At 37.6% G+C, this 16,580-nt stretch overlaps 1 protein-coding gene across 2 annotated transcripts; it reads right to left on the bottom strand.

Moving 5' to 3' along the window:
• Positions 1–584: 584 nt before the first annotated feature.
• Positions 585–14,730, bottom strand: CKAP2 (cytoskeleton associated protein 2). Of its 2 annotated transcripts, none has more exons than XM_036831951.1 (9): positions 14,547–14,730; positions 13,520–13,604; positions 11,429–11,507; positions 10,443–11,311; positions 9,777–9,981; positions 8,119–8,289; positions 5,953–6,022; positions 2,404–2,659; positions 585–1,912 (listed from the first exon to the last, which is right to left on the bottom strand). In XM_036831951.1, exons 1-9 carry the CDS (start codon positions 14,614–14,616, stop codon positions 1,657–1,659), a joined length of 2,061 nt encoding a protein of 686 aa, XP_036687846.1. In that variant the 5' UTR covers positions 14,617–14,730; the 3' UTR covers positions 585–1,656. The 2 variants fall into 2 exon arrangements, with proteins under 2 accessions (XP_036687846.1, XP_036687847.1); XM_036831952.1 differs by lacking the exon at positions 14,547–14,730 and adding an exon at positions 14,286–14,531 and having other exon boundaries at positions 596–1,912.
• Between the last annotated feature and the right edge of the window lie 1,850 nt (positions 14,731–16,580).

The following is a 16,580-nucleotide window of genomic DNA, read 5'->3' as shown; positions in this document are numbered from 1 at the left end:
TGTTGGACTTCAAGGCTCATGCACCATCCATCACATTCTTAGAGATATTTAGCTTGGAACAAACCTAGGTCAGACATGTGCTAACTGTTCTTAAGCATCTGGAAAGGAGTTACAACTAGTCTATAAGTGTTAGAACTATGACGATTTAGATAGATTTTCTCTCCGTTGAAGAGGAAAAAAAAAAAACTAACACTGTATGAAACCTGTCCAAACAGAACAGTTTATCTCAAGCTCTCTTTCACTGAGATATTTCAAGCTATGTTATATGGCCTAATGAACCATATGGTATGGATATTACAAAGCTGAGAGTATATGCCAGCTTGAAGTTTATTTCAAAATGGCATATTTTGCGCCATTCATACAAAGGATGAAAAAAACTAAAGAATTAGTTTTTTAATTTTTAGATAAGTAGATTGATAATTTTTCAAAAGGAAATACACCATTAAGCACACACTTATTTTAAGTGTTGAAAAACCTAAAGTCCAATCCCACTATAATGTATTTCAAAGGCAAGGTTCAAATTTATTCACCGTGGTTAAATTGCATTTTATATTTGCTGAAAGAAATGTCATTGCAATATCGTTATATAGATGTTTGCATTTATTGTATACATATTAGGTACACAGCTTAAAAGGAACAAAAACCCTTCTCTCTAGAACACAAGACAATAAATAGAACAAAGACTGGCACTATTATACAAATGGAATTAATGAACATACATAAGAATAAGTATGTGATTTTCAACCACATTCATATTACGCAGTTTTAAAACTATCTAACCTTTTACAATGACTAAATCCTTACTTGAAACTGTAGAGTTGGTGAAGGATGTATGCCATTTAAGTATTAGTTCAGAGACTTACAAAACAATTTTACTGGTGGTATTTATGTGTGAGGAGCAGAGACCTACTTACTGTGTATGACTATCATGTTTTAGGAGACATGATGAAGTTTTTATATTACAAGGAAGAAATCAATTTTAAGTATTAGTTATTTTAGAAATACTACCTAAACTAGGATGACATTTATGAAATATATATTCCTTCTCTAACTGCCTTCTATTAGTCTATAAACTATATCAAAAGAAGTGATGGAAGTTAAAATTTTTAACATTTTGGATAGTCAAGTCAGAAAAGGAACTAAAGAAAGGAACTCAGATTTAAAGTTCTGAATGCCCACTAGGTTTGACACATTTTCTTTCTTCCAACAAAGTATCTTCTCTTAGAAATGGAGTATTTAGTTAACTATCCCTCTTGGAGACCTCGGCTACAATAAAAAAAGAGGCCAAGAGACCACAGATGCAGACTCACAGGCATTGCTGGAGAGTGACAATGAAGAACCAGGGGCAGAGTCCCAGGGACACAGGAGACCACAGCAGTCTGGGCCTCTAGAATTGGGTGACAAAGCAAGCTAACTCTTGTCTTCACAAAATTTACCTGTCTTAGAGGAAAAGTCAGTCTATTGAGATCGACAAGGTAGGATTAGCTTTCCGACGCACAGAAGGCAACACCTGCTATAGAGTGGACATTACTAGGAGCGCTGACTGCCGTGAATACTTAGGTACTTGGCGACTCTTGACCTAAGGGACATGCAAAGCCACAACAAACCAACCAACCAAACACCCTCAGAATAATACAACCCACTCCTATCAGAGCTTCACTTCTCTTCTGTCGTGTCAGCCTCCAAGTACAGGCGGCACAGGGCTGCATTGGGGCGGCACACAAAAGCGTCAGTTTCACTTCCCAACTCTGTTAACTGCTCCAATGAAGACACACAAGGATAATGGTCTTTTAACATATCTGGCAATTTTGAAGTCTTCTCTTGAAGACGTCGAGAACGTCTAACTGGTGTGAGAAACTTTAGCTCTTTAAATGCAGAATTTGTTTCATCAAACTGCATCTTCTTTTTCACACTAAAAAAACCACAAAATTATTCCCAGAGTTAAAAAACACGTTAACATTTTCACTTTGCACTTTTATGCTGTTTATCATACTATAACTTGTATGTTACAACCATGTGACTGCTTGTCCTACAGAAAGAGGTCCTGCAATAAGTAAGGAACTTACTCATTTCTCTGTTGTTACAACTTGTACACAGTAGGATACTTGAATACCTATAGAATTGGCTAATCGCTCAATTCCAAAACCCACTGTTATTAATAATACACAGAGATAAAAGTAAAATGATGTAAAAGTTTTTCTTTTTTAAAATGGCAATATTTAGGGAAAAGTAAAGCAAATACAGTATTTAAAAGGCAAAATGTTCCAATCACATTTTGTTTGTTTCAAACCTTTCTATTAACAAATAGTTCTAATCGGAAGCTATCTTAAAGATTTTAAAATACCACATGCATTATCCTAAGCATAAAAACAAATCAGAGCACATTACATTTTAAAAGTTTACCTTTGCAAGTATGGAGTAGTAGACACATTATATTTAATTAAGCAACCCGCCCTAGTTTCTGTATTGGGGGTTTTAACATCACTGGTTGGATCTTTTGTTTTGTCATCTTGCTCTTTTTCACAACCTTGAAATACCACATTTCTAGGATGCTTATTTTCTATTTCCGGTTTTTCTGACCCCAGATTAACACTTATATCGTCAATGGTGGCTTCTTGGATTTGTTCCTTGGTTGCACAAGCCTCCTCAATATTTTCTCCTATAGAAACAGATTTATAGATTAAGCTTTTGGTCAAATTTAAAGAACAAAATCAGAAGACAAAGTTATTTACAGTTAGCCAGATTTTCAAAATAAAAGAACCAAACTGCCATCTCCTAACCATTAGTTTTTCTAAGCAAATACTGCTAACAATTATTTAACAAATATTTACTATCTCCTATGTGTCAGGGATTATAGATACAAATATAAGAAGGAAATCATCCCCATCCTTTAAAACGCACATTCTGTGGAAGAGACATGCCTTAAAATAGTTATAAAATGAGGAAAATGCTTTAATTGAGGTAAAAACAAAAGGTTATGGGAACCCATAAAAAGAAATAACTGACTTTGCTTGAGGGACAGGGAGATGGCAAGGGAAGGCTTCACAAATGACGTTTAGGCAGGGTCTTGAAAAATGAGTACAAGACAAAGGAAGACAATTTTGGTATGAAGCTTAAAAGAAAATGATCCATTAAGACATTAAACATTAAAGGGCCAGTGTGCTTAGAACATAGGGTAAGGAGCAAGGTGGAAATGCGGGAAGGAGGTGACGGGTTCAGACAGGTAGGAAGTTTCGGTTAAAAAAATTCACTGGAGAGACAGATACTATTAGATTTGGTCACTACACAGAACGGTTTAGAATGGCAGGGAATGATTTGTGGGACTTCCCTGGTGGTCCAGCAGTTAAGACTCCCGTGCTTCCACGGCAGGGGCACGGGTTTGATCCCTAGTCAGGGAACTAAGGTGCCACATGCTGTGTGGTGCAAACAAAAAAAAAATTTTAAAAAAAGGTAATGATCTGTGATGGTAAGAAGACAAAGCTGTTATCACAGCCTGAGCAAGGTGGTAGAGGTGGGCAGTGAGAAGGAAGGGCCCAAGTTCAGTGTTATTCCTGAGTCAGGACTTAACAAATTAATGCATATGAAGGTCTGAATGAGTGTGGATGTGTGTTAGGGGCATTCCTTCTAAAATTTCTTGCTTCAGAGTCTTTAATGACAAAGGAGGATTTTTTCTTTCTTTTTTTTTTTCTTTTTTGGGAGGAAGAGATGGTGGTATGAGGAAGCAGTGAGGGAAGACAAGGAGTTCCAAGTAAAACATGTTAGATGTGAAATACTTGTGAGACATCCTGGTAAATCCATTGAGCTGAAAGGACCTTTAGATTTGATTATTAGGAAATTATTAGGTTTTTTTCCTTTTTTTAAATTGATACAGATTTTTACTAAGTGATGATTTTAGTTACATGATAAAGTGAATGTGGTTTAGTGAGGGTAAGTTGAAGTGAGGAGAGAGGGAATATCGATTCATTAATTCAACAAATATTTTTGCAGTAGTACTGGGGCTGCAGTGGCGAGGAAGATCAGACCCAGTCCTTGACAACAGAGTTCAGAGTTTGAAAGACAAGACAAACAAACAAGCAATCAAGTGCATAAAATACTGCACAGAGAAAACCAGCGAGCACAAAACAGGGCATATCATCTAGTTGGGTTGAGAGGAAAGGTGGACATCAGGGAAGGCTACCTCAAGGAAGTGACAGGTGAACTGTGGTCTAAAGGATAAATAGGAATTAGGTTAAAAGTAGAAGACTGGCTTGAAGAGACCCAGAGGCAAGAGAGATAGTACAGCCCCTTCTAGGAAATAAAAAAAAAGTAAAGAAAGAAATCAGGGATGTGGAGGAGAGGGAGTGACAAGAGAGGCTGGGTATCAGGAATCTAAGCAGATAAGTGACGGGGCATTTTGGTTGCAGTCTTGAGAACAGATTGGAGCCAGAGCAGAGAAGCAGGAAACTAAGGAAACCATTGCTGTAGCCCACGTAAGAGCTGTCAGTGATCATGACTGTAGCAATGAGAGTAAGGATGGAGAGAAGTGGACGGATTTTAAGAGATGCTTAGGAAGTTAAACTGAATTTGATTGGCTAGGAAACAGGGGTGGGAAAGTGGGGAAAGAGAGAAGGAGTGAAATATAACCCCAAGATTTCTGGCTTGGAGAACTCGACAGTGTTGGTCACTGAGATAGGGAACCAAACTAAGGAAAAGGTTTAGGGAAAAATGATGTAGTCAAGTTTGGATTTGTGGGATTGCGGAATCTGAGAGATACCCAAGTGGTGCTTCTCTCTCTTATTATTTGTCTTTTACTTCCCAAAGATGTTTTCTTGCTGTTTACAAATAATTTTAATTTGTAAAATGGATTTTATACCTAGAATTTATAATTATACATTTCGAAAGCCAAGAGTTTATGGATAGCATTTCTTTTTCCATCTAAAGATAAATATTCTACCAGCTGGAAAGATTCTACTAACTAGTATGATTCTATTAAGGAAAAAAAAGGTAGAATAACTGAATCAGGTTTAAATGCTGGTTTTCTCTTTCTAAATATCTCTAGAGCCAGCGAGAATTATGAGGAAGAAGGTTCTATAAAATTCTTATTTCTACTTTGCTGTCTTTAGCACAAAGACACAGGATTGGGTCATACTTAAAAAAAAAAATTTTTTTTAATTGAGGTATAAATGACATACAACATTATATTAGTTTCAAGTGTACAACATGATTTGATATTTGTATGTATCATGAAATGATGACCAGAACATATTGTGAAATGAAAACATCTGTCCCATACATAGTTACACATTTTTTTTCTTGTGATGAGGACTTTTAAGATCTACTCTCTCAGCAACTTTCAAATATGCAATACAGTGTTATTATCTACAGTCACCATGCTGTACTTTGTATCCCCAGGACTTATTATTTTATAACTGGTAATTTGTATCTTTTGACGCCCTTCACCCATTTCAATGGTTTGGGCTATTCTTAAACCTTTCTGCTCCTTTGGTTTGTGGTATACTAGTCTTTCCTGGTTTTTCCTCCTGTCTCCCTGACCATTCCCTCTTAAGCTCCTTTATTAAATATAGCCAGTAAGATCAGAGCATATACATCTGCATGTTCCACTGGGGCATAATAACAGCAAACATAAATAGAAATATTCTCTGTTGAACCAAAAAGTCTTATAGATCATCTAGTCAAACTGCCTCATTTTTAAGACAGGAAATTAAGGCCTAGAAAGGTAAGGTAACTTTCACAGACACATGATAACAAATTTGGGTTTCAAACCAGACCTCCTAATTAAAAATTATTTATACTACGTAAAGCCAGTGAATTTCAGAGGTATGTCAACAGAGGTATGAGGAAAGAAACAACTTAAATATTTTAAAAGTTTAAAAAGCTAAAAGAAAAATAATTCAGCAAATAAATTTAATTAAATCACAATTCACTTGAAGAAAACAAAAGAAACTAACTTACCAAATTTAACTTTTTCTTGACTCTTCATTGTCAGAATGTCAACAATTGCATGTCGCATCTCTTCAATAGGCTTAATTTTTTTTAATGAAGAAAGCAGACCCATATAAGTTTTATATTCTCAGACATTAACTAAGGTTGTCCAAGTTGAAAATATTAAAACCAGTGATTAAATTTCATATTTTATAATAAAGCAATGGTTCTTGGACCATTTTTCTCAGAACACTTATTTTGCCACTCAAATTGAAAAAAATGACTGTCTTTTCCAAATAAAAATGAACTTAAGGGATAGAATTTCATCAGTTTAAAAAACTTCCCCATAATTTTTTTTTTTTTTTTTTTTTTTTTTTTTTTTTTTTTTTTTTATTTTTATTTTTTTGGTTGTGTTGGGTCTTCGGTTCATGCGAGGGCTTTCTCTAGTTGAGGCAAGTGGGGGCCACTCTTCATCGCGGTGCGAGGACCGCTCTTCATCGCGGTGCGCGGGCCTTTCACTATCGCGGCCCCTCCCGTTGCGGGGCACAGGCTCCAGACGCGCAGGCTCAGTAGTTGTGGCTCACGGGCCCAGCTGCTCCGTGGCATGTGGGATCTTCCCAGACCAGGGCTCGAACCCGTGTCCCCTGCATTAGCAGGCAGATTCTCAACCACTGCGCCACCAGGGAAGCCCCCCCATAATTTTTCTTAAGCCTATGGTAAACATGCTTGCCTGATAGGAACAAAATGAATGAACAAATAGCAAATTAAGACTATTAATATCTATCAAAGAGCTGATTATATTAAGTTTCTCTAAATTTATATTAGTTTATTCCTTTTCCCCTATAGCTAAGTCCATGGTTATATTTTTGTTTCACATGCTATTAAATGCATTTCTGAAGAGTTCAAGGTTCATCAGCCTAATATTTCACTTATTTAAAAATTTAACAGTTTAGTAAAGCATCCATTATATGTCAGATATTATAAGTACTTACTATGTTCCTTTGAACCATGATGCCTGCTAATGCAATATATTCAAAATATTATACAAAAGAGAAGCTCAGGCTCATATTCTTAATTCTAGAGCTTAGTCCTGCACTACTCACCCATCTGGCTTTTAATTTTCTTGGCTAATTTTGATCCCTGTTTTCCAATTTCTGCTCTGGTCTCACATCTTTCTCTTTACACTACTGCTTTCTCTGTGAACACCTGGCTCTAGTTTTGCATCCTAGCTATACTGTCACAAGCTGCTGTAAGTAACGTCCCTTCTGGTTCAATGTAGTAGGGACCTAACATTCTCTTCCAGGTGAGATTCGGTGAAATACAATTACCCTTCAGCAAAGTGTTTTACACATAATAGCCATAGAGAGAATATCTGCTGAATATTTGATTTTTGATTCAGGTGAAAGATCAAATAGCATTTGCTGATTTTGCTGATACTAAAGGATATAGACCTTTCTTAAGAAAAGGCTAAAAAAGTTTTTAAAAAAACTCTCTTTGTAAACAATTTCCAAGAATGCGTTTCTGAGAAACTTGGTCAGAAGGAAATACATTTTAGGAATATCTGCCCATAAAGACAACAAAACCAATCAAGTCAAAAAAACCTCAAGATACCATTTTTTTCTATACCCAGGGTTTTTTTGGTAGCAGCACACAAGGAAGAGGTGACAGGTATAATATCAAACCACTATGGTGGTAATGTCAGAGATATTAGTTTATTGCCATTTTCTGGACCAAACATATGGCATATAAATGTGAGTCCATAAAGATATACTCCTAAAGTGAAAGAGAATTCTCTCACAAAGTCATCAGAACTTACTAACATTTTAAAAGTTAATTTAATTCCATTTGCTTTCTAGTCAATAAATACATTTTAATATTGAAAATTCAGTTTCCTAGATTTCTCAACTAGAGAATGTGCAAAACGATATGCTGTGCTAAAATATTTCTCACAGCACGTTTCATGAAATACACATTTCAGCTTATATCCATTTTCTAAGGTCTGATTATCCCTAGTACGTGAGCAAGTTTTAGAAGGTTGAGCAACAGCCTTTATAATATGCAATCCTTGTGGCCTTTAAACATTCATCACTGCCACATATATAACCACAATTTTATCAAGTTATGCGGTGATGTGTTCCAAAATAATTCTGAGTTATTTACACTGTAATAATAAAGACCAGTAAGTTTTAATCTCACCTGAGCTCCTGCCAGAATGGCCTTCTCATAGATTGCGATAATATTTTCAATAGGACTCGTAAGTGGTTCAACACGTGCAAGGCATATCCAATATTTAACAAGTTTTTTGGCATCTGGAATACTTTTAACCAGGTCATCCAGTGTAACCAATACTTCTTCTTTTGGACATCCCTAAAATAGCAAGAAATAAAGTGAGTGATGTCATTTAGCCTACAAACTATGAACAATTAAGTAAACTTACTGTAATCAAGGTCAGTGATAAAGAGAGAAAAGGTTGGTAGAAAATTATTCATAAAATATTCACCATTATACTCCTTACTCCAGACTTGTTCTGAATGGCTAGCAAGAAGCATATCAGTCAAAAGTCAGAGACAGAAGAAAAAAGAAATACTAGCTGAGAAAAATATTAGTAAAAAAAGACTAAAACGCTACTTGATCTTGATGTTTATCCTCTCATATATTATGAGATTCTATTTGTTAATACTTTATTTAGAATTTTTGCGTCTACCAAATGCTTATGAGAATAGCTTGCAAGTTTTTTCTTCAATTATCTTTGTCAAAAAGTTTTGATAGTAAGATTAAAATGAATCTGTAACGGTTTATGTAATTAAGAGCTATATATGGTTAAGTAGTAGGGCAGAAAAATTCCATAGTATCAATTAAAAAAACCCCAGCAGAGCAGAAATAAGAAGAGAATCGGTTTCCCTGACTATAATTTTCACTGGTTGTCAGAACCACAAAAAGTTGAAAGATGCTCATGAAGACTAGAGAAAGGTTTGAAATCACACTCTATATGTTCAGTCTTGCTATGGATCTTAGATACTAGTGAGTGACGGGGAGATCAGCTCGAAGCTTTGTGACCACCTAGAGGGGTGGGATAGGGAGGGTGGGAGGGAGGCTCAAGAAGGAGGGGATATGGGGATATGTGTGTGCATATAGCTGATTCACTTTGTTGTAAGGCAGAAACTAACACAACATTGTGAAGCAATTATACTCCAATAAAGGTGTATAAAAAGAAATTCACAACTATAAGTGACAGTTAAACAATATATTGATGATTTTTTATACATATTAAAATATACACGTATATATTTTTTTAAAAATTAAGGAGAAGTCAGGAAATTAAAAAAAAACACTCTGAAGTTGATTACCATACACGTAGGAATTCTGGTCCAAATCATAAAATTCTACAGTTCAAGGCCATGATGATGTTGGTTTAGATTAATGGGATTTTGTTTGCAACTATTTTAGTTAAATTTAATCTGTGATAATAATTCGTGTTGCTAGTCTTTGATAAAGTATGGGAATGAGTTGAAAAAAAAAATTGTAAATATATTGAATGAATGTAAAAACAAAAGTGTCAGAGTGAATATCCACCCCCAGCCCACTCTATGGTAACACCTTAGAGGAATACAATATTTACAACTCAACTGAAAAAAATCTAAGTATCCATTTGATATATTTATATGAACTCAGTGAGAATGTAGTCCATTAAAGGCTAAAGAGAAACAATCTCATAATTAACAGTAAGTCTCCATAACACTGCTCACACAGTAATTGGTAAAAAAAGATTGACCGTATAATTTAATGAGATAATGTTGATGGAGGTTAATTTGCAAACTATAAACTACTACACAAATATAAGATAAAGACTCTACCTCATTAATCAGGTTTAGGCATTCAGAAAATGTCTTGTTTACTTTTTCAGTAAACAATCGTTGTTCGTCTTCTTCTGCCATGGTAGTCCAGAAGGACCCAACTGGTTTTTCATTTTGTGCTTCAGGCTCAGGCTGGGTAACCACTGAGCTCGGAGGCCTTTTCATTACTCTTCCTTTGCCAGCTTTCCACTCACTCAGACGAGCCCTACAATTAGAAGCAGCATATAAACATTACTGTGATACTGATAACAGAATTCTGTCAAATAGAGTGAAAGTTAAAAAAATATTTCAGGTCTTTAAGTAATTCTACACTAGTGGCACATACATAGTTCACCAGCTTGAAGAAAAAGAAATACAGAACCTATCAATGTTAATGATATGCTCACAAAGACCCCAAGAATGCATTTTTAAATGGAGAGGTTATAAAATATTTCTCAATTTTCTTAAGCATTTTAACTTAGATTACATAAAACAACCTAATTAAACACACTCAAACACAATAACTTAGGACATACTGTTCCACAATATAAATTTGCTTAAATTGATCTGCATATGACTGAAGAGAATCCATGTACAAAAAGCTCTAATACATTCAAGGAAATGATAAGCCAAATTCACAAATGGTACCCTACTGAAAATGAAGCTAACAAAATTACATCTACTTACTTTCTCTCCTCCGCAGTTTCTCTGGGCTGAGTCCATCTACTATCAATAGCTGCTTTCACCATGGTATGTCTGCGCTGGTCAATGCTTTTTGACTTTTCTATCAGTTTAGTATTAGAAGACGAAGCAGGCCTGGCTACCATTTCAGATGTCATGCTTCTTGATAGTGTCTTATTTCTTTTTATGTCCTGAGAAGAACTGGTTTTGATAATAGACGAAACTGTATTTAACTGTAATAACTCTTTCTCTCGAGGCCCTTTCCGAACTGTAACACTGGCAGACGTCCTACTGATGCCTTGTTTCATGGTGTCCTGGTTATTACCGTGGTGACTTCTAATAGAAGGTCGCACAAGTTGACTGCTCTGAGATGTAGTGCTCACAAATTTAGTGGCAGTCGTCATATGTGAGGCTCTATCACTTTTCACTGTTACACTGCTGGCGTGTACAGGCTGAGACTTTGTGGCTTTAGAGACAGTAGCTGAAAGTTTCTTCGTTGTTGCAGAACTCTCATCTTTGACTTGTAGAGGTTTTCTAAAGGAATTAATCTTAGACTGAACAATTTGGCCACGATAAGATCCAAGCACAGGTTTCTTGGGCATGTTAGCATCTTGCTTTGGTTTTTCTGTAGTCATTTGTTTCTTTTTACTGTTGTTTTTAAGGTGAAATGCTTGGCTTAATGTCATATGTTGACTTTGGGGGTCATCTTTAATTGGTAACAATGGCAGAGTTTGATTATTATCCTCAAAATTAGGTGTATCAACTGCTGTAGTTGAATTGGTTAATTCATTAGAAGGTTTTAAAGGAATACAGTTTTTTTCCATTGTTATATTATTCTTGATCCCAGTAGGTCTACCGACATTCTCTTTATCAGCCTAAAAGAGTTAAAGACAAATCAGTTAAAGACAAATCTTTCAGAAAGAGTTTAGGAAAAAACCTTCTTTAGGAATGAGGAGAAAGGGAACATTTAGGAGAGCTATTCTGTATCTTACCATTTTTGCCTTAAGTTCCAGAACTTTTGTCTCTTCTTGGATCTGGCCTTCAGATGTCTTCACTCTCTGGTCTCTACCACTTAAAAAAAAAAAACAAAAAAATCCGTACCAAGGAAGTTTCCTTTTCTGGGGGAGGTATGGGAGGATATAACAATTATCTGACTTTGCAGTTTTAAACTGAGGCAAGAACTGAGCTGAGATTTATTTGTCCTAAGCAAAACTCTTCTTTACTATAGGGTGATTTAATAGTGTAAACAAGACAGCTGAGGAATTTAAAGGTATTTTCTTACAAGCCTTAATACCCTCCCCCCATAATCTCATTCTAAACCATTCTCTAGTCATTCAAACAAGTCTTCAAAAATCTTTATTAAGCAACACTTTCCTTGGTTAGTTTTAAGTACTTAGTACCAGACTTAACATTGAAAAAAATTTTTTAAATAGCTCTCCCAAAAGAAATTCAAAAATTTCCACACACACTCACAACTTAATTTATTAATCAATGTGGATTTTAGTTTCTAAATAGCATTGCATTTAGAATATATATATACAAAGCAAAAACTTCTTCAAGAATTAAACTTAAACTCCTTTTTTACAGATATAGGCTAGTACAGGCTACAGTATAGGTTAGTACAGGCTGTGAGAATCTCTTAGCAATTGATTTTGTATTCCATGAACGAAGGAAAAAAAAGGGTCAGTTGGATATGCCTTGGATTCTAAGGCAGATTTCAAGTTCAGAGACGTAAAAATGTGAACAAAATGTACATTTTAGAGTCAACAAAATTTGATTTCTGTATAGTTGAGTTTAGAATGTTCTTTTCTTCCCATTGTGTATAAGAGTACTCTAAACCCCACAACCCAGTTGGATTCCTTATTTAAATAAGTAGTTGAGAGTCACTGTCTTATGTGAATTAATGTTCTCTTTGCTTTTATTCTAGTAATCTCATTCCACCCCAAGGTTTTAAATAAATACCATCTACACACTGACAACTCCCAAGTTTATATCTGTAGTCCCATTCTCACCCCTGAACTTCAGACACATCGCTATTTGGCATCTCCACTTAGATGTCTTATTGCTGCCTCAAACTTAACTTGGTCAGAACAGAAGTCCGGATTCTCCCACCCCTCCCTCAGGCTTCCCATCTCAATATATGATATTGCTATCTACTCAGTTATTCAAATCAAAAGTCTAGGATCATCTTTTGTCTTAAACAAAAAATCGGGATTTGTGAAAGAAAATGTTTATTCTAAAGAAAAGCAACTAATTAATGTAAAGTAAAAAAATTTAAAGAAATTTTTATTTGGAAACAATGCCAAACTTATATAAAGTTGCAAAATTATAAATAATTCAAACTCTTTATCCAGATTTGCCTGTTGTTAACATTTTATCCCATTTGCATTATCATTTGCACTCTTTCTGAACATGTCTATGTGTGGAGTATACACAACTTTTTATCTGAACCTTTCAAGTTAAGTTACATACATGATGCCTCTTTACCCTTAAATACTTAAATGTTTATTTCCTAAAAATAGGAATTTTCTCTTACATAACCACAGAACAGTTATCAAATTCATAAATTTACCTTGATTAACTATTTTAATCTATTGTTCATAGTTGAAAACTGACCTAATAATGTCCTTTATAGCATTTCCCCTTCCACTATTAAATATAGTACAAGGGTCAGGTATTGAATTTAGTTGTCATATCTCTTTAGCCTCCTTTACCCTGGAACATTCAGGATCATCTTCAACTCTATTTTTTCTTTTACATCCCATATCTAATCCATCACCAAGTCCTGCCAGCTCTATCTCCTAAACATAGCAGAATCTGAGTATTTTCCACCCTGGAGAAGGGTATGAAGCATTCATCAAGACAAAATATATCAATAAGTAGAGTACCTAATATAAAGAAATACAAATTAAAATACTGGATTAAATAAAATGTTATTAAAATTCATTTCATCTTTAAAAAACAAAACTTTAAAAATGGGGCTACTAGAAAATTTTAAATTACATGTGTGGCTCACATTACATCTTTACTGGATAGCTGTGATATAATTTGACAGATGTGAAGTGAAAAAAATTTGACCTCACCTGGATAATATCTGATTTTCCTGTTTGTATGCAAAAAACGTTTTTCTTTTTAACAGATGCTCCTTGAGTTTTTGTCTTCTTTGCTCTAAATAACAAAAGAGCTACAGGTCAACATCAGCTGCAATAACAACATCAAATAAAATATTGACTAAATGAAGATTTAACTTCGAAAAATGTTCTACTTGAGATTACATCTTATGTATAACAGAGAATTTCCCGGTTCAGTACTGCCTTTGAGAAATAATCACATTTTGAAATGACTGTTACTATAACTGGTCCCCATAACCACTCTGTACAAGAATCACATTCTCTACTGTCTGAAAGTGAAAAGTCTGGAGAACATCATTTTCAACATACAGCTCCTGAAAGCCAAGTTTTAAGAAGCTAAATGGTAGAGATGAGACACCAGACTCCAAGTTCTAATTTACCAGAATTGGGTGAGAATTTCTTTCCTGTTTTCCCACGTGTAGGACAAGAAATATCTATTATTTCTGAAGACGCGGCTAACCCTAGATTTCTATAAGGTCGAAGGCGACATGTGTTAAATCTGAAGCATCAGTTGAGCACTCCCGTCCCTCCAGAAATTAACTCCCGACTTAGGAGGCGGGAGCGCCCTGCGCAGGCGCAGTCAGCTCCCAGCACTAACGCGGCCCCGCCCCCGCGGGCCCGGGTCCCCAAGGCGGGTCCCTGCCGGAACCCCGCACACCCCACCCCACCCCACTCCACCCCACCCCACCCCACCCCCTAGCTAAACGGATCCTCTCACCGAAGCCCGTCGCCGCCGCCAGTGGGTCGCGACCGCACGCGACGCGTTCAACCCGCACACTAACACCACGGAGCGGGCACCACTCCGATTGTCCATTTCACAAACGCCGAGAATGCGGCCACGAGAGGCCGAGCGCCCTGTCCAGACTTCTCGCACAACTGGACTGGGCGGAAACTGGTCTGCGAACCCAAGGCCCTGATGGCCCTGCCCGAGCCATCCCCCCGCGGCCGCCCCGAGCGCTCCCGGCACCGCGGCCCTCACCTCTGAACGCGGACTGGGCCCTCTGACTCGGGGGCAGCTGCAGGTCCTGGGGCACGGCTGGGGTGCTCATCGCAGCTCCGGGCAGGGGGACGCGTCTCCAGCTCGACCGCCACAGTCTCCCTCAAGCCGGCGCGGCCGCACACTGCCCCACTGCGCCCTGGGCTCGGCCTTAGACTGCGCGACCGCCGCCTCCGCCCATTGGTGCCCGGCGTGAATTGAATGGGCCAATGGCGAAGAGGGGCGGGGCCTGCTCTGTGTCTGCAGGGGCGGGGCTTGCGGCTGCCTAGTTCAGTTAGGACGTCTCGGGACTGAATCCCTAGGTTTTCAAACCTAAACAGCGCTCTTGTCCTGGACTTGGCAACTTGGGAGGAGTCGGACAGCTAAGTCCCTGCCCTGTAGCAGATAGCTCTCGTCTTGTAGACGCTCACAGTGCATTGAGGAAGGCAGAGGAGAAAAGTGCTGTTTGGCGTGTTCAGGGAGGAGGAGGATTATAAGCACCCACTACTGTACCTAGAGCATGTGTATTTACTTTTCACAAATATTACTTCATGGCGGCATCACAGCTCTGAAGTGGGAAGTTATCATCTCCTGTTTCACAGATAAGGTGACAGGCTCAGAAGTTATTTGTCCACGTTTGCACAGATTGCAAAGAGGAACTGAAATTAGGGTCTACTTTCCTCTGTGCTACCCAATTACCAGATGAGAAAAAGAGAGGAAGAGAAAGGGCTAAAATGGGGATAGACCTTTCTTTTATAATCCTGTGAAGGTAAAATCAGCATTTGTTGTATTCATTTTGTGTGTTTGTACGTTTAAGTGTGCTGCCATAATCTTTCAGTCCTCATCTAGAAATATTACCTTCATAAAACCCTCACAAACACCCAATGGATAAGACAGAATGAAATAACTCAGAGCTAGATGGTTTTGTGGGTGGTGCAGGGGGAGAGAGGGAGAGTTCTGGGCTGTGCCTTTCTGGTTTTAAGCACAGGGGTCATACCATTTCTCGGCCTTGCTTGATCACTGAAGCTAGGTTTAGCTGGACTGTTTCAGCCAGGTTTTAAACGTGGAGACAAAGATGACAAGATGCAACTTCTATCTTCCCTGCCCATGTGTTAGGGCCTCCACAGATGGCTCTCAACTGTGGTCAGTGTTTCCCATCATTCCCTGCTTTTTCTGTCAGCATTTTATGCTAGCATCTTGCTAAATTAGTTTGGGAAGTTAATTTGAGATATTCTGTAGTTTTCTTTTCTTGATGAAATGTCCCATTTTTAGTGTAACTTTGCCTACACTTAAGGCTAACTCTGGGAGGACCAACAGCCAAACAGCACCCATCACCATCCCTAAGACATCATTGCTGTTTAGATACTACTGTGAATATTGTTGATTATTTACTAAAGTTTCATCAGACAGGTTGGGTTACCAGGGATTCCCATTAAGCAATGGAGAACAGTTTAACAAAATAGAACAGGTAAAAAGTGACTCAAGGGACTTCCCTGGTGGTGCAGTGGTTAAGAATCCTCCTGCCAACGCTGGAGACACGGGTTCAATCCCTGGTCCGGGAAGATCCCACATGCCGTGGAGCAACTAAGCCCATGCGCCACAACTACTGAGCCCTTGTGCCACAGCTACTGAAGCCCATGCACCTAGAGACCATGGTCTGCAACAAGAGAAGCCACCACAATGAGAAGCCCGCACACGGCAACTGAAGAATAGCCCCTGCTCGCTGCAACCAGAGAAAGCCCGTGAGCAGAAACAAAGACCCAATGCAGCCCAAAATAAATAAATAAATAAATTACAGAATAGATAAATCCATAGAGACATAACACAGTTTGTGGGCTGCCAGGGACTGGGGTTAGAGGGGAATGGGGAGAGACCACTTAACAGGTAAGGGGCTTTACTTTGGAATGATGGAAATGTTTTGGAACTAATTGGAGGTGATGGTTGTACAACACTGTGAATGTATTAATGCCACTGACTGAACTGTTCACTTAATTTTATGGTATGTGAATTTCAGTATCTTTAAAAGTGGGCGTGGTT

This window comes from Balaenoptera musculus, chromosome 18, assembly GCF_009873245.2.
Source record: "Balaenoptera musculus isolate JJ_BM4_2016_0621 chromosome 18, mBalMus1.pri.v3, whole genome shotgun sequence".
Lineage (NCBI taxonomy): Eukaryota > Metazoa > Chordata > Mammalia > Artiodactyla > Balaenopteridae > Balaenoptera > Balaenoptera musculus.
Note: the sequence above shows the minus strand (reverse complement) of the source record. Positions and strands in the feature narration are given on the sequence as shown.